The sequence below is a fragment of the Anolis carolinensis genome, chromosome 6, assembly GCF_035594765.1.
Source record: "Anolis carolinensis isolate JA03-04 chromosome 6, rAnoCar3.1.pri, whole genome shotgun sequence".
Classification (NCBI taxonomy): domain Eukaryota; kingdom Metazoa; phylum Chordata; class Lepidosauria; order Squamata; family Dactyloidae; genus Anolis; species Anolis carolinensis.
Genome location: NC_085846.1, coordinates 55,465,595 through 55,490,606, shown reverse-complemented (window position 1 = coordinate 55,490,606; position 25,012 = coordinate 55,465,595). Strand labels below are relative to the sequence as shown.

The 25,012-nt window shown below is 37.8% G+C and overlaps 1 protein-coding gene across 6 annotated transcripts in view; it reads left to right on the top strand.

Moving 5' to 3' along the window:
- The window catches only part of pou6f2 (POU class 6 homeobox 2), a 478,425-nt gene extending 461,726 nt beyond the window's left edge, over nt 1–16,699 (top strand). For 5 of the 6 annotated variants that reach the window (XM_062984247.1, XM_062984241.1, XM_062984242.1 and 2 more), the window contains 2 exons: nt 3,938–4,106; nt 11,877–16,699. In XM_062984247.1, coding sequence (XP_062840317.1) covers nt 3,938–4,106; nt 11,877–12,381 — 674 coding nt within the window. In that variant the 3' untranslated portion in view covers nt 12,382–16,699. The remainder of the gene's footprint in view (nt 1–3,937; nt 4,107–11,876) is intronic. The other variant, XM_062984243.1, reaches the window with a different exon arrangement.
- The last annotated feature ends 8,313 nt before the right edge of the window (nt 16,700–25,012 follow it).

Here is a 25,012-nt window from a genome sequence, read left to right as displayed (position 1 = left end):
TACAGACTTTGACTTCCCTGCTCGTTTGGCCTATATACATTAGGGAGCAGGGGCATGTGATGGCATGTGATGTCTCATGTAACTATATGTATTGTAAATAATTGGTAGCCACTATATATGTTCCCTATAGGATCCACATTTAAAAAACTCAAAAAACAACTTTAAAAAAGGACTACAATCCACCTGATGAAGACTCTTTTGAGTTGAGTCCGGTTGTGGTTTTGCAGTCTACTATCCATAATAAACAAGAACAATTTATATATATAAAAGAGTGATGGAATCAGGGCACCGGACAAAACAACAAAACTACAGGCCCCCCAACCTCGAAATTTGACAACACAACCCATCATCCACGGCTCTAGGTTGATACAACAAAAAGAAAAGAAAAATAAAGTCCTTATTAAAGGGAGAGCAATAATTGTTTTTATCCAATTGCTGCCAGTTAGAGGGCTAAGCTCCGCACATAGACCCCCTCTATCATCACCACTTTCACAGTACACAAACCAAATGCATACTAAACATAAAGACAACCATACAACACACATTCAATACCACCACTAGCTCAACAATTTCTCACCAACACCACCAGACAACGCCACAGCAACGCGTGGCCGGGCACAGCTAGTCATTATATATAAGAAGAGGACTCAATTTGTGTATGTGGAACAATCAAAGAACTAAAGAACATTTACTGTTTATGTGAAGAGGAGTAAATTCATCCTTCAAGAGAAAAATATTGTTTCTACTGTAGCCTGTATGATAAGGTCATTAGAGTATGGTCACCCTGAAAGTGTTACTGAAGAAGCAGAAGCCAAGCAGATCTGGACTGATACAATGACTGGGAGGAAGATAGCCCTGGAATCATCCTGTCTGAACTTCTAGTAGTAAGAAATGAGTGAAAATGTAGTAATATTTGCCAAGAAAAGTACAGATTTTTCCAAAATCTTCTATTATCCTTCAATGCAGAAGAAATTCTATAACTCCATGATGGGCAAAGTCCTGCTTTTAATTTTATAGAGTACACAGTACAAAACAGATTTGCTTGAAGCCTCTTCATAGGCACAGTACAGTCTCACTTATCCAACATAAACGGGCCGGCAGAATGTTGGATAAGCTAATATGTTGGATAATAAGGAGGCATTAAGGAAAAGCCTATTAAGCATCAAATTAGGTTATGATTTTACAAATTAAGCACCAAAACATCATGTTATACAACAAATTTGTCAGAAAAAGTAGTTCAATATGCAGTAATGCTATGTAGTAATTACTGTATTTATGAATTTAGCACCAAAATATCATGATGTATTGAAAACATTGACTACAAAAATGTGTTGGATAATCCAGAATGTTGGATAAGCGACTGTTGGATAAGTGAGACTCTACTGTACCTCCTAATCGATGGGCAGCATTATATGGGAAAACAAGTTTCCTTCATGGTTAGAATGCTAACACTGTCCAAATTAATCTTGATTAAAAAATAAAAAATTGCTATTGGGTGAGAAGGATTCATAGAAAGTTCTAATCTGCGTAAGATGTTTTCCATAATGCTGTTAAATGTGAATTTTATTGCAGTAATTCTACAGCAAGGTTGTGCTCTCAGTAGTTACAAGCATCACACATTATAATATAGTGTTCTGCACATTACCAACATAGTCAGCTGTGGACCTCTAATGACCTGCATTTAGAGACATAGGTGGATTATTATGGAGAAAACATTTCACATCAGAAAAGCCCAGGAATGAACTGGAAAACAATAGAGATGTTGTGCTGCGGGAATGGCTTTGCTACGCACAGCATTGAACAACCCTTTGAAATCTTCCACCACCCCAGTCCCATGCTGTCTCCACCAGCTTGGAGAATGCTTTCATTTAGCAAGAGATTGGTTGCAGAAAGGGAGGGGAGGTACTATTCTCCAGCTGCTGTGTCATTTCCCTTGATAAGTCCTAAATTGACCATATTTCCAGCACCAAAAGAGCTTGCCTCTGGAACAGAGCTTTTATTATGTGCCTCTTTGGGGACAAAAGCTATGCCAGTGCACAGGAAAAAGATGAATTTATTCTCGTGACATTATCTTCCAAGGGTCCAAAGACAAAATAAAACACGTGTCAGCTTTACTATTTGAAGGTTGGACTTGAGTGTGTTCAGCATCTTCACTGGCAACTATTTGTGAAAATTTTTGAAAGAACTCCAAACTGTTCATGGAATCCATTTAAAAGAACGTGATGGAAATATCCTAAATAACATTAGCTCCATTGCTATAGACAAAAAAAGGGGGCCAGTTGGAAATATAAGAACTCAATATCCTTCCTACATCTGGACATCTGTTTGGCTATCTGTTCTTCCTTCCCACTCCCCTTTTTCAGTCCTCAGTTAGGAACTCACTTCTGAAGTACAGTAGAGTCTCACTTATCCAACATAAACGGGCCAGCAGAATGTTGGATAAATGAATAATAATAATAATAATAATAATAATAATAATAATAATATAACTTTATTTTATACCCCGCCCCATCTCCCCGGAGGGACTCGGAGCGGCTTACATGGGGCCATGCCTGGCAACAATACAACAGCAGCAATAAAACAATAAAACAAATATCGAGAATAAAACAAATGTCGCATCAATAAAACATCAACATCAGTAAACAGTCATAAAAGTCGGCATACAGCATAAAATGATTAAAAACGGGAAAGCTAAAAACACGGATCTGGGCCAGAGTGCAGAAAACTTCAACATGGGAGAGGTAGTTTCACAGTTAAAATAGTCAATAAAGTGCAAAATAATCATGGCCAGGCATCCTATTGTTAGATGGGCAGATAGATCAGCCCTACAATAATTAATCCTCAAAGGCTTTTGGAAGAGCCAAGTTTTTAGGCTCTTCCGGAAGGAGAGAATATGTTGGATAATAAGGAGGGAATAAGGAAACGCTTATTAATCATCAAATTAGGTTATGATTTTACAAATTAAGCACCAAAACATCATGTTATACAACAAATTTGACAGAAAAAGTCATTCAATACGCAGTAATGCTATATAGCAATTACTGTATTTACGAATTTAGCACCAAAATATCACGATGTATTGAAAACATTGACTACAAAAATGTGTTAGATAATCCAGAATGTTGGATAAGCGAGTGTTGGATAAGTGAGACTCTACTGTAATTACTACATAGCATTACTGCGCATGGAACTACTTTTTCTGTCAAATTTGTTGTATAATATGATGTTTTGGTGCTTAATTTGTATAACGATTACCTAATTTGATGTTTAATCGGCTTTTCCTGAATCCCTTCTTATTATCCAACATATTCACTTATCCTGCCGGCCTGTTTATGTTGGATAAGTGAGAGTCTACTGTATATTGATAATCTTATATTATCTGCTTAGAACTGGATTATATGAGGCCCCTTCTTCACAGCTGTATAAAATGCACACTGAAGTGGATTATATGGTAGTATGGAGTCAAGATAATCCAGTGCAAAGCAGATAATATAAGATTATAAATGGGTTATATAGCTGTGTGGAAGGGCCTTGAGTCTAGACTGCCATATAATCCAGTGCAAATTAGATAATCTGTGGAAGAAGTCTAAGTGAGGCCTAAGTCTGCCTGTCCCCTAACTGAACCCTGGCTGTCTCTTGACTGAATTGGTTGCTAGGAGACCAAGTGTGCAGAGATTAGCCCTCTAAACTGGCAGCAATTGGATAAAAACAATTATTGCTCTCTCTCTAATTAGGACTTTATTTTTCTTTTCTTTTTGTTGTATCAACCTAGAGGCATGGATGATGGGTTGTGTTGTCAAATTTCAATGCTGGGGAGCCTGAGGTTTTGTTGTTTTGTCCCGTGCCCGAATTCCATCACTCTTTTATATATATAGATATAATTAAATTAATTTAATTCTAGGTGGCATGCAAATTTAATTTTATATTTTCCCCCCAGATCCCCAGACGGCCTCGAGTGAGGTGGATGGGGTGAACCTTGAGGAAATCCGAGAATTTGCCAAAGCTTTTAAAATCCGACGCCTGTCCCTTGGTCTTACCCAGACACAAGTTGGTCAAGCTCTAAGTGCCACAGAAGGTCCAGCCTACAGTCAATCTGCCATCTGCAGGTAACAAGATAAGTTGTAAACATTCCTCGTCTCTCTCTCTCTTTGTCTTCTCTTAGGGTGTACTATTACTGTTTGCTGTCTATATTACTTTCATCTCATCTCCATAGAAAAGAGCTGCTTTGTATGAAAGCCACCGAGGAGTGATTGCTGTTGTTATCGAGCAAAGAAAATATATTTCGCCACCTGTCCTTAAAATAACTTTCATCTCTCCGTCGCCACCCCTCCCCTTCCCACTTTCCTTTTGTAACAAGTAAGGAACAATAAATATGTTCCTGGCCTTGAGACTTAATGCAGTATTGAAGCTGGAGACCCTGCTGCTCCTGCATAAGCACCAGCTGACCCTCTTCATACTGTGCCATTTTCTACAGATGGGGTTAGTGAACAAATATTTCATGGATGCCTCCCTGCTAGGTTTAAGCCTGTAGTACCATTGCTTGCACTTCACATCTAAGATGTTAATGACAATTTTCTTGGGCAATGCTGAAGAGACTGTGGGCAGTGTGTGTGTATGTGTGTGTCTTGTCAATGGCAATGTTTTGTAGACTTTCAAGGATTAATCATGTGTCATACTTTTAAAAAACGAACAGGTATTTAGATGAAGAAGAATCGTACTCTGAGCATGACAAAATAATAAAACAAAGCTGTCTTAATAGAGTTAAAGGTCTTGAGAGCGAAGCCCCTATATCTTCATGTATGTGTGTTACACTAATCCTATGTTTATGCATGAGGTAACAAACACACTTAGGTAACAGCTTTTTCCTCTTGGGCAATGCCTCGTAGTCCTCCTCCATCAGTGAAAGCCAGAAAACCAACTCTAAGCTCATTTAAGTGGATTTTGTTCTTGGTGATCCATGAAATGCTCTGTCTTTTTATCTGCTCTTTATACTTTTAATGTATTCCCCATAGAACGGAAGTGTACTTTTCCTGCAGTTTAAGACTGAGGTTATAAATAACATCAGTATGGGGTAGTGAGCTTGCAGCTCACATTTTGCTCAATGATTTTCCATAAAACCCATTGATTGTTGTTAAATACAAAAAGCTCCATAGGATCCTCTCACTTCTATGGCCTCCCCTACTGTTTTTTCTTATAAGATACCTCCCTGTAGAAAATAACCTTTATTCACTCTATACAAGGATACCACTGCTGTGAAATTTGTTGCAAGACTTGTATATCCTTATAGCAAACATTGCCTACAGAAAGCCAAGCACTAACAAGCCACACAAAATCTTGTAGATATGACTGCCCTATTTAACTTACATTTTGAGTTTTAATTTTGTTTAATTTTAGTTGCCAATTGGTAAAAGGAACCAAAACTGTAAGACAAATGAATAAAAAAAAACCAGAAGAACTGTTAATAGATGATATTTTTGCACTGCACTGTAACACAATTTTTAAATTACAGTAGTCTCTCACTTATCCAACTACTGTAATTTTTAAATTACAGTAGTCTACTACTGTAATTTTTAAATTACAGTAGTCTCTCACTTATCCAACGTAAATGGGCCGGTAGAACGTTGGATAAGCGAATATGCTGGATAATAAGGAGAGATTAAGAAAAAGCCTATTAAACATTAAATTAGGTTATGATTTTACAAATTAAGCACCAAAACATCATGTTATACAACAAATTTGACAGAAAAAGTAGTTCAATACACAGTAATGCTATGTAGTAATTACTGTATTTACGAATTTAGCACCAGAATATCACGATATGTTGAAAACATTGACTACAAAAATGCGTTGGATAATCCAGAACGTTGGATAAGCGAGTGTTGGATAAGTGAGACTCTACTGTAATACCGTTAGAATTAGTGGTTTGATTTACTCTTTTCACAGTATTTTCTTTTATTTAATGGGCAGGTACCAGTGATGTAGATTGCTATCCTTATCCTTCTGAACTCCACAGCAAATCCATCAAGAATGTCAATGATACTCAATTTCATCAATGACATATATTGGCATTATGCAAAATATCATCAGGATAGTTATGTCTATAAATAAATCAACTACAGTAGAGTCTCACTTATCCAAGCTAAACAGGCCAGCAGAAGCTTGGATAAGCGAATATCTTGGATAATAAGGAGGGATTAAGGAAAAGCCTATTAAACATCAAATTAGGTTGTGATTTTACAAATTAAGCACCAAAACATCATGTTATACAACGAATTTGGCAGAAAAAGTAGTTCAGTACGCAGTAATGTTATGTTGTAATTACTGTATTTACGAATTTAGCACCAAAATATCATGATATATTGAAAATATTGACTACAAAAATGGCTTGGATAATTTATTTATTTATTTATTTATTTACAGTATTTATATTCCGCCCTTCTAACCCCGAAGGGGACTCAGGGCGAATCACATTATATACATATAGGGCAAACATTCAATGCCCATAAACACATCGAACCGAGACAGACAGACGCAGAGGCAATTTAACCTTCTCCTGAAGGGATGTTTGATTCTGGCCACAGGGGGGAGCAGCTGCTTCATCATCCACTCTGACGGCCCTTCCTCATTCCAATGTCGTAAATTAGTTAAACTTGCCTCCCCACTTTTTATGAGTGGTACCTTATTTCCTACTTGATAGATGCAACTATCTTTCGGGTTGCAGGAGCTATTTTTTATTTTTTTAATTGACGGGTGCTCACCCCGCCACGAGCTGGCCTCGAACTCATGACCTCATGGTCAGAGTGATTTATTGCAGCAGGCTGCTCACCAGCCTGCGCCACAGCCCGGCCCCTTCTGGATAATCCAGAAGCTTGGATAAGCAAGGCTTGGATAAGTGAGACTCTACTGTATCATATCTCACCATGCCACTAAATTGGAATCAGATTAATACTGTGGAACTATAATAGCCTGTCTTTTAAAAGTGTATTTGTTGAATCTATATTAGTGGCAAGAGAAGATGATGAGACTGATGATCCATAATCCTTCAGTCATGTAGCATGAACAACCATGGGGATGTGAGGTCTAGACAAACCTCAGTCCAATAGGAACATGAGGCCATCGATATAATATTTGGCTTGGAGACAAAATATTTAAGACCAGCACTGGTTAAAATTCAGAAACTGCTCTCATAGCATGGAATCCGTTTGTTTCCTTTTCAAAGCAGCTGACACACATTCACAGTGTAGTAGACACTTTTTGTGGACTGACTGTTACAAGACAGGATTTTCCCCAATAATGCTTGCGTAATTAAGCAACTTTGGCCGAGGTTTAATGTTTCCAGGTACATGTTCACCAGGAACAATGTAAGTGATTAGTTTTCTATGAAATACTCATAGAAGTGCAGACTCCAACCTGATCTAAAAATGGGCTGTGATTAGTAGAAACATCTCTGTAAATATATCTAGTCTCCAGAGCGCTTTGGATATTAAATCCATAATTTAATTACTATAGTTGTATGCATCATTGTTCCACTGAACTCAAAGTAGTTTAGCTGGGATCATTTCAGTTCATCATTTCAGTTTATCATTTCAGTTTATCTTCATAACAGCCTAAGACCTTGTCTACACAGCCATATAATCCAGTTTGAACTGCAGTGTAATGCTCAATATAGACTCATATAATGCAGATTGAATACATTGAACTGAATATGAGTCTACACCACCATATGATCCAGTTCAATGCAGTTAAACCACATTCTGAAGCTGGGTTATACAGATGGGGCCTTAGTTGAAGAATTGTGCCTTGTTCAAAGCCACTCTGTAGCTAACCAGGTTTGAATTCTTAGGCTAAACCAACACTAAAGATCACTCAGAAAAAAATATCTGTTTTGATCCCTAGATTTCAATGAGATTTCAGTCTGAGACTGAAGACATTTGCATGTTCAATTCTAGATACCGTGAGTATAAGCCGACCTGAATATAAGCCAAGGCACCTAATTTTACCACAAAAAACTGGGAAAACATTGACTCCAGTATAAGCCGAGGGCGGTAAATTTCAGAAATAAAAATAGATACCAATAAAATTACATTAATTGAGGCATCGGTAGGTTAAATGTTTTTGAATATTTACATAAAGCTCAAATTTAAGATAAGACTGTCCAACTCTGATCAAATCATTATTCTCATCTTCTTCAATGTAAATGTGCTTATGTATTCTTTTAATAATAGTAGAGTAAAATAATACATGTAATAATAATAAATACAGGAAAATAATACATGTAATAATAAATAGATTAAAATAATAAATGCAATAATAATAATAAGATCAGAGTGAAATAATAAATGTATTAATAATAATAATAATAATAATAATAATAATAATAATAATAAAAATAGACTAAAATAAATGTAATACAGTAGAGTCTCACTTATCTAACATTCGCTTATTCAACGTTCTGGAATATCCAACACATCTTTGTAGCCAATGTTTTCAATACATCGTGATATTTTGGTGCTAAATTCGTAAATACAGTAATTACTACATAGCATTACTGCGTATTGAACTACTTTTTCTGTCAAATTTGTTGTATAACATGATGTTTTCGTGCTTAATTTGTAAAATCGCAACCTAATTTGATGTTTAATAGGCTTTTCCTTAATCCCTCCTTATTATCCAGCATATTTGCTTATCCAACGTTCTGCCAGCCCGTTTATGCTGGATAAGTGAAACTCTACTGTAGTATTTATTTATTTACAGCATTTATATTCCGCCCTTCTCACCCCGAAGGTGACCCAGGGCGGATCACATTACACATATAGGCAAACATTCAATGCCTTTTAACATAGAACAAAGACAAGACAAACATAGGCTCCGAGCAGGCCTCGAACTCATGACCTCCTGGTCAGAGTGATTCATTGCAGTGATTCATTGCAGCTGCTCTAGAGAAAAATAATAAATGTAATAATACCCATAATAATAGAGAAAAATAATAAATGTACTATATATTCTCGAGTATAAGCTGAACCAAATATAAGCCAACCAGGACCCTCACCCGAGTATAAGCCAAGGGGGGCTTTTTCAGTCTTAAAAAAGGGCTGAAAAACTAGGCTTATACTCGGGTATATACAGTAATTGCCATATAAATGAAAGAGCTGTCCACTTTAAATATGCACCCTAAAAATGGAACAGGCCATTCCAAAAACAATGAATTGATCCAGACAACTCAATAACATTACATTTTGCAAAACTGTATCAGGAATTTAAGGTTTTCTAAGACTGAAGAATATGTAAAGTTTGAACCTACAGAAGAAGCCATTTGTTAAGTCAATGGGCAATACAAGAATTGAAGTGGAGTTGGTTTAAACAGAGGAATGTCCCTAGGATAGAATTTTTCCTCAAGATATTGCACAAGATTTGTAAAATCTGGTCTAGGAAAGGACTTTTGATGGCAAAATGATACACAGAAGACCTCATTTACAGGAAATGATATCATTCAGCGCAGTGTGCAGACATACCACAATAAACCCAGCTTGAGGCCACAATATATTCGTGCGCTGTTATACTGGGTTTCATCTGGAAGGCATGAGTTTCTCTCGGCACAACTACTTGTGTGGGTATTCAAAGTAATTACAGTGTGTCCAGCTGTTTGAACTGAAGACTGCCACGGCTTTGGGGACTTTTTTTTCCTCGCTGAGGAAGGGACACAGCATTCACTTGCATACAGGGAAAATTGCTTAAAAAGGAAAAGGAAGACAGAAATTCAGAGGCTAACAGCCACTTTGTGACATTAAGACAGAAGCAGTGGGGCAAAATGCTACAGAAAAAAAGGGTGTGATCCCAGTAAAACTCCAAAAGCCATTGATATCATTTCCTAGTTTTAATTTGTGTGTTAAACAGAATCGTTGTATGCAGAACTTGCACAAAAGGAACTGAGAAATTTGGAATATGTGCTTTTAATAGCAATGGTCTTTTCCAGGATGCAAATACCGTGTTTCCCCAAAAATAAGACAGTGTCTTATATTAATTTTTGCTCCCAAAGATGCTCTAGGTCAATGATGGGCAACCTTTTGCGCTTGGTGTGTCAAAATTCACCAAAAAACCTAGCATGACTTGGGTAGTGTGTCACTTCGAGAAAAAAACCCATAATTTCACAATATATATCGTTTAAATAACAAAAATATACAATTGTAATATATAACTGTATTTAATAAATCAAAAACTATTTACTACCATTATTTCCATGTACAACAATCTATGGTACCTCTTGCAGTTTCCACGCTGATTTCTCTCTATTTTAGTTTCAATGTAGTCATGAATAATGAATAATATAATAATAATAATATAATAGTAATCATATGATAATATACTACAATAATAGAATGATATAATGATTATAAATGTAATGTGCATAATTCCTATGGAGTAAACAACAAAACCACTGGACCAAATCACACCGAATTTGGCCACAAAAGACATAGTCATCCAATCAATCTGCATGCGGCAGCGTGTCAGCAAAAATGGCTAGGCGTGTCAGTGCTGACACGCGTGTCATAGGTTGGCCATCACTGCTCTAGGTCTTATTTTCAGGGGATGTCTTATTTTTCCATGAAGAGGAATTCACATTTATTGTTGAACAAAAAAAAATGAACATTTATTATATACTGTACAGTAGTTGTCATCGTAAACCAGCATAACCAAACTATGAATCCTATCAAGAATTTCTTGTTACTACCAATATTTCCATGTACAACACTTTATGGTACGTACATTTACCGATCCTGCATGCTCTGGTGTTCTGTTTGGCGGGCATGCTTCCAAACAAAAACTTTGCTAGGTCTTACTTTTGGGGGAGGCCTTATATTTAGCAATTGAGCAAAACCTCTACTAGGTCTTATTTTCTGGGGATGTCTTATTTTAGGGGAAACAGGGTAGCAAACCATTCCAACTGGAGCCCAAACCATTTCAGTGGAGCAGGTCAATCTGGGGGCATGTTTTTTAAAGCACCCAGTCTGTTCTTCCCGCTGAAATGGAATAAGAGCCTCAGGTGCACCAGAGCTCCGTGTAGGTCTCTAAAGGAGAACGGACCAAAACAATCAGTATGGTCATTGCGTTGTCAAAGGCTTTCATGGCTGGAATCACTGGGTTGCTGTGAGTTTTCCAGACTATATGGCCAGACTATAAGGTCATCTGGTGAGGCCCTGCTCTCAGTCCCACCTGCCTCACAGGCGCGGCTGGTGGGGACGAGGGACAGGGCCTTCTCGGTGGTGGCTCCCCGGCTGTGGAACACCCTCCCCAGAGAAATACGGCAAGCCTCAACCCTTTTGAGTTTTAGAAAAGCCCTGAAAACATGGCTATGTGCCCAGGCTTTCGAAGATTAAATGATAAAGACGACCCGGACTGGTTTACGGCTACAGCACGAGGATTTTGGAGGAATGGATTTTAGTTATGTTTTATATCTTTATATTGTTTAATTGTTTTATTGGATTTTCATTGCTGTTTTAATTATGTGTAGGCATCGAATTGTTGCCAATTTTGTACACCGCCCTGAGTCCCTTCGGGTGAGAAGGACGGGATAAAAATGTTGGAAATAAATAAAAAAATAAATAAATGTTCCGGAAGCGTTCTCTCCTTAGAGAGAATAATTCTGGAATATGGTCATACAACTCAGAAAACTCACAGCAACCCAGTACGGTCATTATTTTGTCACTGTGTTATTGTGTGTGTGTGAATGTGAATGTAAGTGCATAACTATCTCTGTAGACCTGAGTTTTCATGATCCATTGTAAATAACCTCTGCCAGTCAATTAGTCAGGCAGGCAGGTAGTCCCACCCTGGCAGAGCATCAGTGTAAGACTCTTCTTTTTCAATTTTCCCCTCAGACACACCATCCTGAGAAGCCACTTTTTCCTACCACAGGAAGCCCAAGAGAACACTATAGCTAGCAGTCTGACAGCCAAACTGAACCCTGGCCTTTTGTATCCTGCCAGGTTTGAAAAGCTGGACATCACCCCTAAAAGTGCCCAGAAGATCAAGCCGGTGCTTGAACGGTGGATGGCTGAGGCTGAGGCCCGCCATCGAGCAGGTATGCAGAACCTGACCGAATTTATTGGGAGTGAACCGTCCAAAAAGCGCAAGAGGCGCACCTCGTTCACACCGCAAGCCCTTGAAATCTTGAATGCCCACTTTGAGAAGAACACACATCCCTCTGGGCAGGAAATGACAGAAATCGCAGAGAAACTGAACTATGACCGGGAAGTAGTTAGAGTCTGGTTCTGCAATAAGAGGCAAGCACTGAAGAACACAATTAAACGCCTAAAACAGCACGAGCCGGCAACGGCAGTCCCCATGGAGCCCTTAACAGACTCTCTGGAAGAAAACTCCTAATTGGAAAACTCCTTAAGGAAAGAACACACAAAATGAACACAATTTAAACATTTGAACTCTGTAAAGACGCTCGTTCACCACCCTTGTAAGTAAAAGACTGAGACAGTGGCACGATGGACAGAACAATTTATAAATGTCTGTGCAGTTTCCTAGATAAAAACAACCAGAAAAAAATTACAAAAAAAATTACACAGCACTTAGTGTGTGTGTGCGTGTGGTAGAACTAGTTCCAAAATAAACCAGTTTTTTTTAATGGACCTAAAAGTAAACCAAATAACTGCTTACTTTTTTCCTGTATATTATGAAAATGTGGACATGTTTTATGAAAATGAACCCAACAACAACAATGACAACCACAACAAAACCTTTAACTGTTTTTACAAGAGAGAGAGAGAGAGATTGAAAGAGAAAGAGAGAGAGAAAGTACAAGCCTGCCACCTGGAGGAGTGATTGTAGCCTTTCAGGTATCAAGTGCTTCTTCATTACGAAAACTATTAACCAAAGTCAGAAACATGGTGTTGCAAACCCGATTGTTAGTCTACTCTTTTATGAGTAATACCTTGTGTTATGAATTTTTACATTTGTACTTTGCCAAGAGAATAATAATGACAATAATAATAATACAGGACTCTCTTTTCCCTCTGCATCCTCTCTCACATGCCCAGCACGTGAGTAAACTAACTAGACTTGGCTTGAGCTGCAGTGTTCAACCATTTCGTTTGTCATAGACAGTTTTGTGATCTCCAGATTTTCGTGTGCCAAAATGACTGTCTCTCCAAACTATGGATTTTGATGTTTATTTGCCATTTTAAAACTTTATTTATGTGCTGTTTGATTGACACTTTATTTTGTCTGCTTTCTCTGTCACAATGGCATTTATATTTTCTTTAAAAGAAAGCTGAACTTGTTTTGATGTCGAAGTTGTAAGAATCACACTATAAGGACGTATTAAGTAACTTGAATCTTTACTTATCATAGACAGCTCGTGACTTTCTCTTTCCTTTGGCCACGAACTGGGAGAGGTTACCAAAGCAACTTTTTTGTAATATAAATATAAACTGCACACTTGGTCCAATATACAGCATCAGTCTTTCATGGTTTTGTCTACGTGAAGCAATTTCTCTCCAAAGTCTGATAGCCAAAGAAAATCCTTGGGATTCGAATGGAAAGCAAACTGAAGGCAAAAGGACACAAGTGATGAGGACATTCCTTCCCAAGTTACTACATCTCTAGTCCTACTTTTGTTGGTGTTGCTTTTGGCCTTTTTAATATATTTATTTTATTTATTTTTCCCCTGCCCACTCCCTTCTGGTAATTTCTACTTTCAGGAATTTGGAAAGCTACTGATGGGATTGCATTGATGTCATAATTGGTTTAAGAATATGTGACTAACAGATTTACCTAATTTTAGAACTCAGATTAAAAAAAACAGTGATCACATGGACAACAGAAAAAGCATGGAAGTTGCAGAAACAACTGAAACTAGAACCACAGTGCATACAAACTTCAATAACTTTAGAGAAGGCACAGGCAAGAATAGTTGGTTCAACACAATTAGATAACCATGTTTCAGATTTTCTTTTCTTTTTCCATTCATGCTTTTTATCTGTTTTGTTTCGGTTGACTTTGGAGTTTTGCTTACTTTAGGAGTAAAACAATCGGAATGGCTGTTCCTGCTATTGATATATAATGTATGGGATAGCCGTACAGCTTGTAGATTAAGGCCCCTTCCACACAGCTGAATAAAATCCCACATTATCTGCTTTGAACTGGAGTGTATGGCCGTGTGGACTCAGATAACCCAGTTCAAAGCAGATATTGTGGGTTATTCTGCCTTGATATTCTGGGTTATATGGCTATGTGGAAGAATCCTGATGCTGGGAGTCAGTTTTTACATCTTGGTGTTCTCTTCAGGTAAAGAAATGAATAAGATGTGCCTATTTGCAGTCCAAATTGTTCCCTAGTTTCATACATACTCCAGTTGACAAGCAATATGAAATTTCCAGATCTCCCAAGACTGGAAGGACATGATCATCTGATCCTGCATGGTCAAAAGAACCATACCTTCTGCTTTTTGCATGTCAAACTCATTTTTCCCAAGCCATAGTTCCAGTGATCACTTCAAGCAATGAACAAAAGGGGTGTGACATGGTTTGGGAAAATCTGTAGCAAATTTAGATGTGGATATACATGCCCATAGCTCTGGCCCAGTTCAGATTTTCAATAGATAGCTACAATTCTTATTGCAGATTTTTTTTTAAAAAAAAGAAAAAATCTCTTCCTAACTCCTGTACCAAATTACAAACATGCAATTCATTTGCTGATTATATAATAAACCCGCAATTTAAGGAAACATTGAAACGACAAGGAGATTATACACAAACCAATATGGCAATGGTTTAAAAACTATTTTTATTTTAAACTTCCAGTTTCTAAGTCATCTATTTTCAATTCTCAGCCAGCAAGGAAACCTAAACACCATCCTTGAAAGCAAACTCTCCCAAGTATTTTTATGTTTACAAATCTAGATCTTAGATTCATGAAACTACAGTAGAGTCTCACTTATCCAACATAAACGGGCTGGCAGAACATTGGATAAGCGAATATGTTGGATAATAAGGAGGCATTAAGGAAAAGCCTATTAAAAATCAAATTAGGTTATGATTTTACAAATTAAGCACCAAAACATCATGTTATAGAACAATGTTGATAGAAAAAGTAGTTCAATACGCAGTAATCTATGTAGTAATTACTGTATTTACAAATTTAGCACCAAAATATCATGATATATTGAAAACACTGACTACAAAAATGCATTGGATAATCCAGAATGTTGGATATGTGAGACTCTACTGTATTATGAAACCTGCAAACAGAGTAAACAAAACAAGAATATTCCAGGAAGGAGCATGAACCAAAGACCATAAGAAGTATCTAAGATAATTTTAAATGATTACAGCAGTAGTTAAATAAAAAGTATTCCCCTTCTGAACTTCACATTGAAATGTTATAACTGGGATGAGTGTTTATGTGAAGTGAAATAAACTGCCAGCATGTTACAAATATATTGTTGCATTCCTGAAACCATTTCTATGCCAGAGTAGTCTTTACTTAAAAATAGTTTTCTAGTTGCGCATTGTTTTATAGCTGATTTATAGACAGATATGTGTTTTATCCCCTTTTTTTAAACATTTGTTTTTGCTATGAGGTGTAAAAGAGTACCTGGCTAAATTCTACATGTGTATCATTCCTTACCCCATTTCACACAATGGCCAGAATCCTGTGGGAGACTTAATATTTGTAAGTGGACTTATATAGGCAGGAATTAGAATTATACAACTGTGTATTTTCAAATCCAGAAGAGAAATGTTGTCACGTTACAATATGGCAGAGCCAATAATGCACATTGGTCCAGTTGCCCAATGGAAAACCAGACCAATGTGCATTGCATTTTATGTGCATCCCATTGGTTCTGATGCATATTACGCACCAATGCACATTAGACACTCTTGGTAGTATCTTATCGTGATCTTTGCAATTAGGTAAACATCCGTTTTCTTAGGACCTTTACTATATAACTAGGTGCACGTTAAGTTACATGACATTACAGGTCATATAGGATTTTGGCAAATATTTATAGTAGAGCACAACCCTTATATCTGTGGGGGGATACGTTCCAAGACCTCCTGTGGATAACTGAAACCACAGATAATAGAAAATCCTATATTGTGGCTATTCCTGGACCAGAACTATACTATAGAATCTTACTGGAGGACCTGGGGGGCTCATAAACATCCAATGCAGAATATTTTTAGAGCATGGATCATTAGATCCATGGATATTGACTCTGTGGTTAACTGTACCATTTTAAATAGGAGTCCCATACACACATCTATAGTAATTCCACACACATATTGAGAGTCTGCCAGTTTTCTTTTCCATACATCCTCTCATGCATTTGAAGCCAGTTTTCTAGAGGGCAAGAGGAACTACAGCAAGAAAGTGTTTATTGGAAGACCATGACTTCCAAGAGCACGCTTTTTGAAATTACATTTACTGCAGTAAGAGGAGACACCACCATTTATATTTCCAGGTAGGGAAAAGAGAGATCTCTATCCAAAAAAGTGGCCAAAAAAACCCTTTCACTTCTACAGTGGCAGCTATTTTCACAAGTACAGTAGAGTCTCACTTATCCAAGCTAAACGGGCCGGCAGAACGTTGGATAAGCGAATATCTTGGATAATTAAGGAAAAACCTATTAAACATCAAATTAGGTTATGATTTTACAAATTAAGCACCCAAACATCATGTTATACAACAAATTTGACAGAAAAAGTAGTTCAATATGCAGTAATGTTATGTAGTAATTACTGTCTTTACGAATTTAGCACCAAAATATCATGATATATTGAAAACATTGACTACAAAAATGGCTTGGATAATCCAGAAGCTTGGATAAGTGAGACTCTACTGTAATGCCAAACCACACTTGAGCATTACGAGGATGAGTTCACCTCCTCTCTCAGCTTCCTCCAGGACTAGATCAGAAACTTTAACTTTTGATTTATATTAGCCACAGTTCAAAGTGTTCCTCATACTAAACTCTGTTTAAACTAACTATGACTAAGCCAGCTTTAAGCTGGCTTCTTTCCACTATCTAAGCTTTACTCCACTTTGTCAGATAACTTGACACCCAGAACATAATCCAAGCAAAAACAAAACTCTTCCATAGTGAAGGGAGTGGATAAGACCACAAGGAAAGCTAAGTTAATTCTACTAACACTGAAGTATAGTGTTATATTACATCCAGAGCAAGCACAGTGGTACAGTATGTTGATTTTGCTTTCTATGAAAATGAGAGTGAGTTTCACCCAAGGGGCTAACAATAAAATAGCTAGTCCTGATCCTGAAGTTTGCTGTCCTACAAAAGAAGGGCTGGAATCATTCTCTGTCACAAACCAAAACGCTATATCGTTATAGCAGGGATATTAGGTTTGTGTATAAAACTAATATTATGCCAGAAATGTTTAGGTTTGAAGTGTATCAGCTCCATTGAACGTAAAAGAGATACCAGATCCATTCAGAATGTTTCTGTTTATGTTAGAATCACAAAGAAGTAAAGAGACCAAGAAAGCAAACGGGAGCTAAGAAGGAACAAGTAGAGGCGTGTCAAAGTACTCAAGCTATAACCAAAAAGAAATATTATATGCCTTTGCTCGTCTTCTCAATGCTGGACCAAAGCTCAATCTATGTAGGTATATGCACATTGTATAGATATGGCTAAATGTTGCTGACAATCTTGCAATACTAAACTGTTACTATTTTAAAAGGGAAAAAGAAGAAATACAGAAAGAAATTGTTCATCAGTGTTTTACCTCAGCACTCTACTTGTACCCAGCTCATGAGCAACACTGAATTAAGGATTTTAAAATAAAATATTAAAAAAATAAAAATAAAGGAAACTGATTTCCATGTAAATGTTTGACTGTAAAAAAAAAAATCTGTTTCAGTAACATTTTGTACTGAGCTTTTTGTCATGTAGTTTGCTTGTTTCCAACCTGAGATTATGTGGGGCACATTTGTTTATTTATTTGTGGGAAAGTGGATCTTTTTTAAACCTTTAATTTTATAAATATATAAATATATATTTTGGTCCGATGTGCTCTTGGGTGCAGTCCAGAAACACTGTTGCTGCGTTTCCCGCATTCGTTTCCTGGGCGCTTTTGTGAGGTTTCCACCCCAGGGCTCCTTCGAAATGAATAGAGTCTATCCGGCAGGAGCCCATAGTGTCTGGCTCCTGTAATCGACAGAATGGTCACCAGGGTCACTATGAAGCACTGCAAAAGAAATCTGCTTTCCCATGCATGGCATATGCAGCAGGAAAGATGGCAGAGAATGGAGTGGACTGTATTGTGTTCTTCGTTTGATTTTTTTTTAAAAGGAAAATAAAATATGGAGGACTTGTGACCAAGAAGCCAAACTGGTTATTTCAAGCTCCTTGCTGTTCTGACTTTGAAACCAAAGCTGATTTATCTGCACAGGTTGCTTACCATTTTAGAAAAAAAATTAAAAACTGACAAAAAACTGTACTTAAACTAGAGCAATATCTGTATGGTCAGTAAAGCTGCACTTTGTGTATTTCTTAACAGCTTCAGATCTGTCACTTTTAATTTGTACCATAAAAAAATAAAGAACTGTTTGACATGAAAAATAAGCTTCCATCCTAGGCTTGTCCCTAAGTCTCATGAATTATTCACAGGATCAAATCTCATGTTATTTTACATCAGTTCAATACAAAAACAGTTTCAAAATGCGTGAAAAAAAATGAAAGCTGTTTGCTACGGTTAAACTGGAGACAGACAGTACTTTTTAAAAGTAAGTTAAATGTGCTGCAAAAGAGAGAATGTTGCACACACTGTTATTCTTCCTAGACAAATGCTGGATTATGCTGGTTTTGTGGACAAACCTGCACACCTTTTTGACAACACCTTGTAGAGAAAATTATATCAATATAATGGTACAGTAGAGTCTCACTTATCCAACATAAATAATAATAATAATAATAATAATAATAATAATAATAATAATACCCCGCCACCATCTCCCCAACGGGGACTCGGGGCGGCTTACATGGGGCCATGCCCAGAACAATACAATATAACAAAATATAATAGAACAACAAATCATAGCACATTAAACAACACAATAAAAGAAAATATACACTACATTAAACAAGATCAAAAGAACAATAAAACCAAGGGCGGGCTACATGAACACTAGGTTAACACTCGGGGTGAGAAAGAGGAAGTAGGAGTAAAAATCACAGAGGCCGGCAGAACGTTGGATAAGTGAATATGTTGGATAATAAGGAGAGATAAAGAAAAAGCCTATTAAACATCAAAATAGGTTATGATTTTACAAATTAACCACCCAAACATCATGTTATACAACAAATTTGACAGAAAAAGTAGTTCAATGCGCAGTAATGTTATGTTGTAATTACTGTATTTACAAAACTGGCACCAAAATATCACGTTATATTGAAAACATTGACTACAAAAATGCGTTGGATAATCCAGAACATTGGATAAGCGAGTGTTGGATAAGTGAGACTCTACTGTATTTTTATTTATCGTGTCAGAAGCGAATTGAGATGACAGTTATAAAGTATAGAAAACCCACAAATTTTAATTTATTTATTTATTTACAGTATTTATATTCCGCCCTTCTCACCCCGAAGGGGACTCAGGGCGGATCACATTATATACATATAGGGCAAACATTCAATGCCCATATACACATAGAACCAAGACAGAGACAGACGCAGAGGCAATTTAATCTTCTCCTGAGGTGATGTTCGATTTTGGCCTCAGGGGGGAGCAGCTGCTTCATCATCCACTGTGACTGCACTTCCTCATTCCAACGTCGTCAGTTAGTTAAATTTGCCTCCCCACTTTATAAGTGGTACCTTATTTCCTACTTGATAGATGCAACTATCTTTTGGGTTGCTAGGTCAGCAACGAGCAGGGGCTATTTTTTTTTTAATTGACGGGTGCTCACCCCGCCACAGGCTGGCCTCGAACTCATGACCTCATGGACAGAGTGATTTATTGTAGCAGGCTGCTTACCAGCCTGCGCCACAGCCCGGCCCTAAAGAAAGTTGAAAACTTGGCATTATACTAAATTTCCTTTGACCAGAAGTTGGTCACTTTGAGTGCCTCTGGTTCTCCATTGTGCATGTGGCAGAGCTCAGACTGCATTGTAGTAAGTGGTCTGTGGTTTGCTCTTCTGCACACTCACATATGGTGGACTCCACTTCGTAGCCACATTTCTTCAGATTGACTCTGCATCTCGTGGTGCCAGAGCGCAATCTGTTCAGCGCCTTTCAAGTCGCCCAGTCTTCTGTGTACCCAGGAGGAAGTTTCCCATCTAGTATCAGCCACTGATTGAGGTTCTGAGTTTTAACCTGCCCCCTTTGGACTCTCGCTTGCTGAGGAATATAATGGTAATGGCATTTCTATTAGCCTGATGGCCTGATTTATTTTATTTGAATATATTAAAGGAGCACAGAGTGTGAAGGGCTGGATGACATACTTAACTGACTGAAGACTATCTGCACAGAGGACAAATCAGCACTTCAACTGAAATATATCCCATTTACTTCTCTTCATCCAGTGTCACAAAATGCTAGAGTAGTGAGCCCTCCATCATGATGTGAACACAGATTAGTGTGTGTTTATCCCTTCACATGTTCTCGTACTAATATTATATAATTTTCACTTTCCTCTCCCAGAATCTTGAAGTCAAATGTTTAATGTTTGTTCTTAAATGCTACATTTTTGTGAGTGCATCAATGGCATAATACAAAAAAGCAAAAGGAAATTGATGCATCTTCCCCAAAACAGGAAACAGAATTGGTAAGCTTTTACAAAAACGAACTAGATGTCGGCGTGGTAGTCAGGGTGTGTGCTGGGTGGGTCTCTTCAAGCTCCATCAATCACCTGCTCCAGCACCCTGATAAATTGGTTGCAATCGTCTGCCACACCAATTTCTCTCTTCAATGTCAGACTCAAAGACATCTGTAGTCTAAAGTCCAAACATTTATTTCAATATCTACAAACATATTTACAAAACACAGCAAAAGCCATCACTCTGAGATGGCATTTCTCTTCAGCCTCACGCCTCGGCAAGCACAGCTCCACTCACAGAGATAAGAAAACACATTCCTCAGTCCAAAGGAAGTTCCCAACCTCTAAAGCCAGAAATCATGCCTGATAGGTCAACAACAGGCTGTCAGTCTAACTAGCCTGGTATTAACTGTTTCATTACTGAAACACACACTCTTGCAAAACAGCAGAAACACTTGATTTACATTTCATATACATACACCCATAATCCAACAGTAGAGTCATACTTTAGTGCGATTGCAGACATTTACCATTTTTTAAAAAAGTCTCTAGCAATAAAGGAAATGACGAAGCTCAAGAAATGAGAAAGTACAAGAATATAACGGGGTGGGAACAGAGATATTGCTATTGGGAGAAGGGGAGGGCAAAACGAGAGCATTGCTTCTCCCAAATAAGAATTCTGCTACTAAAGGACATTTTCCTTTGTTCCCCCAATTTCTGACATTGCAGAGAGTGAGTGTCTGAAAATTGTACAAACTCAGAGCACTTGACTTGCTTTGGGTTATAGAATAATTAAAACACATACACATTGCAAAAATACCACAAATACACATATTAAAATGTATTTTATAAAAGATACATATTAAATGTATTTCTATAAAATACATATTAAATTAAACAAAGGACACAAGTTTAAAATTTATGCTTAAAAGCTGGCTGGGTAGGCCTGCTGGAGAAATCTTCACACCCATCCCAAAGCCAGGAGGGAAGCTGCTATTGAAATGTTTCCTGGAAGGTTAAAGGGACAACAAGACAACAAGAAGTATTTTAAGAAGAGGAAAGAGCATGAGGAAGACACTTGAGGAAAAAATCAGAAAAAATGCATAATAAGGAAGCAAACAGAAACAAACCAAACACATATTAAAAATGAAACCCAATAGACTAGCCTTTAATGGTAGCCTACCATAGACAAAATGTGCTCCAGTGATTCCCCACAATACTGCGTATCCCTACATACTTTCTTATCAGATATGCATATGCCTAATAATCTCAGAAAAATTGAGTACATGTGAAACTAGGTATTAGAGAATAGTTGTTACAAGTTACACCTCTCCTCGTGGCTCAAGGCAGTTTACAGAACAATTAAAGCACTGCAAAAACACCACAAATACACAGATTAAAAGCTACCTCTATAAAAGCTACACACCAAAAGTATTCCTATAAAATACATATCTATATATATAAAAGAGTGATGGAATCAGGGCACCGGACAAAACAACAAAACTACAGGCCCCCCAACCTCGAAATTTGACAACACAACCCATCATCCATGCCTCTAGTTGATACAACAAAAAGAAAAGAAAAATAAAGTCCCAATAAGAGGGAGAGCAATAATAGTTTTTATCCAATTGCTGCCAGTTTAGAGGGCTAATCTCTGCCCACTTGGTCTCCTAGCAACCAACTCAGCCAAGGGACAGCCAGGGTTCAGTTAGGGGACAGGCAGACTTAGGCCTCACTTAGGCCTCTTCCACAAATTATCTAATTTGCACTGGGTTATATGGCAGTCTAGACTCAAGGCCCTTCCACACAGCTATATAACCCTTTTATAATCTTATATTATCTGCTTTGCACTGGATTATCTTGACTCCACACTGCCATATAATCCACTTCAGTGTGCATTTTATACAGCTGTGTAGAAGGGGCCTCATATAATCCAGTTCTAAGCAGATAATATAAGATTATAAATATACAGTAGAGTCTCACTTATCCAACATAAACAGGCCGGCAGAACGTTGGATAAGTGAATATGTTGGATATTGGATAATAAGAAGGGATTCAGGAAAAGCCTATTAAACATCAAATTAGGTAATGATTATACAAATTAAGCACCAAACATCATGTTATACAACAAATTTGACAGAAAAAGTAGTTCAGTGCTCAGTAATGCTATGTTGTAATTACTGTATTTACAAATTTAGCACCAAAGTATCACAATGAATTTAAAACATTGACTACTAAAAGACAGACTGCGTTGGATAATCCAGAACACTGGATAAGCGAAAGTTGGATAAGTGAGATTCTAGTCTAATATGAAATAATTACTGTGGTAATCCAGTCCAACCCAATTCTGCCATGGAGGACACAATACAACCACGCCCAACAGATGGCCACCCAGCCTCTCAATAATAATAATACAGTAGAGTCTCACTTATCCAACATAAACGGGCTGGCAGAACGTTGGATAAGTGAATATGTTGGATAATAAGGAGGCATTAAGGAAAAGCCTATTAAACATCATATTAATTTATGATTTTACAAATTAAGCACCAAAACATCATGTTATACAACAAATTTGACAGAAAAAGTTGTTCAATACGCAGCAATATTATGTAGTAATTACTGTATTTACGAATTTAGCACCAAAATATCATGATATATTGAAAACATTGACTACAAAAATGCATTGGATAATCCAGAACGTTGGATAAGCGAGTGTTGGATAAGTGAGACTCTACTGTAATAATAATAATAATAATAATAATAATAATAATAATAATAATAATAATAATAATATCATACCATCATAAGGTTAGGAGACACCCCTAAGGATTATCCAGTTCAACTTCCTTCTACCATGCAGGACGACACAAACCAAGCACTCCTGACAGATGGCCATCCAAGATCTGCACAGTAATAATACAAAACGAATCATAGAATCAGACAGTTAGGAGAGACCCCTAAAGGCCATCCAGTCCAACCCAACTCTGCCATTGGACGATACAATCCAAGCACTCCCAACAGATGGCCAGCCAGCCTCTCAATCATAATAAAAATAAGAATATCATACAATCCGGGCCCGGTTTTGTTCAACATCTTCATTAACGACTTAGACGAAGGGTTAGAAGGCAAGATCATCAAGTTTGCAGACGACACAAAACTGGGAGGGATAGCCAACACTCCAGAAGACAGGAGCAGAATTCAAAACGATCTTGACAGACTAGAGAGATGGGCCGAAACTAACAAAATGAAGTTCAACAGGAACAAATGCAAGATACTTCACTTCGGCAGAAAAAATGGAAATCAAAGATACAGAATGGGGGACGCCTGGCTTGACAGCAGTGTGTGCGAAAAAGACCTTGGAGTCCTTGTGGACAACAAGTTAAACATGAGCCAACAATGTGATGCGGCTGCTAAGAAAGCCAACGGGATTCTGGCCTGCATCAATAGGGGAATAGCGTCTAGATCCAGGGAAGTTATGCTCCCCCTCTATTCTGCCTTGGTTAGACCACACCTGGAATACTGTGTCCAATTTTGGGCACCACAGTTGAAGGGAGATGTTGACAAGCTGGAAAGCGTCCAGAGGAGGGCGACTAAAATGATTAAGGGTCTGGAGAACAAGCCCTATGAGGAGCGGCTTAAAGAGCTGGGCATGTTTAGCCTGCAGAAGAGAAGGCTGAGAGGAGACATGATAGCCATGTACAAATATGTGAAGGGAAGTCAAAGGGAGGAGGGAGCAAGATTGTTCTCTGCTCCCCTGCAGACTAGGACACGGAACAATGGCTTCAAACTACAGGAAAGGAGACTCCACCTGAACATCAGGAAGAACTTCCTCACTGTGAGAGCTGTTCGACAGTGGAACTCTCTCCCCTGGGCCGTGGTGGAGGCTCCTTCTTTGGAGGCTTTTAAGCAGAGGCTGGATGGCCATCTGTCGGGGGTGGTTTGAATGCGATTTCCTGCTTCTTAGCAGGGGGTTGGACTGGATGGCCCATGAGGTCTCTTCCAACTCTACTATTCTATGATTCTATGATTCCTAAGGTTAGCAGATACCCCTAAGGATCATCCAGTTCAACTTCCTGATATCCTGCAGGAGGACACAATCCAACCACTCCTGACAGATGGCCATCCAATATCTGCACAATAATAATACACATCGACTCATAGCATCAGACAGTTAGGAGACACCCCTAAAGGCCATCCAGTCCAACCCAATCCTGCCATGCAGG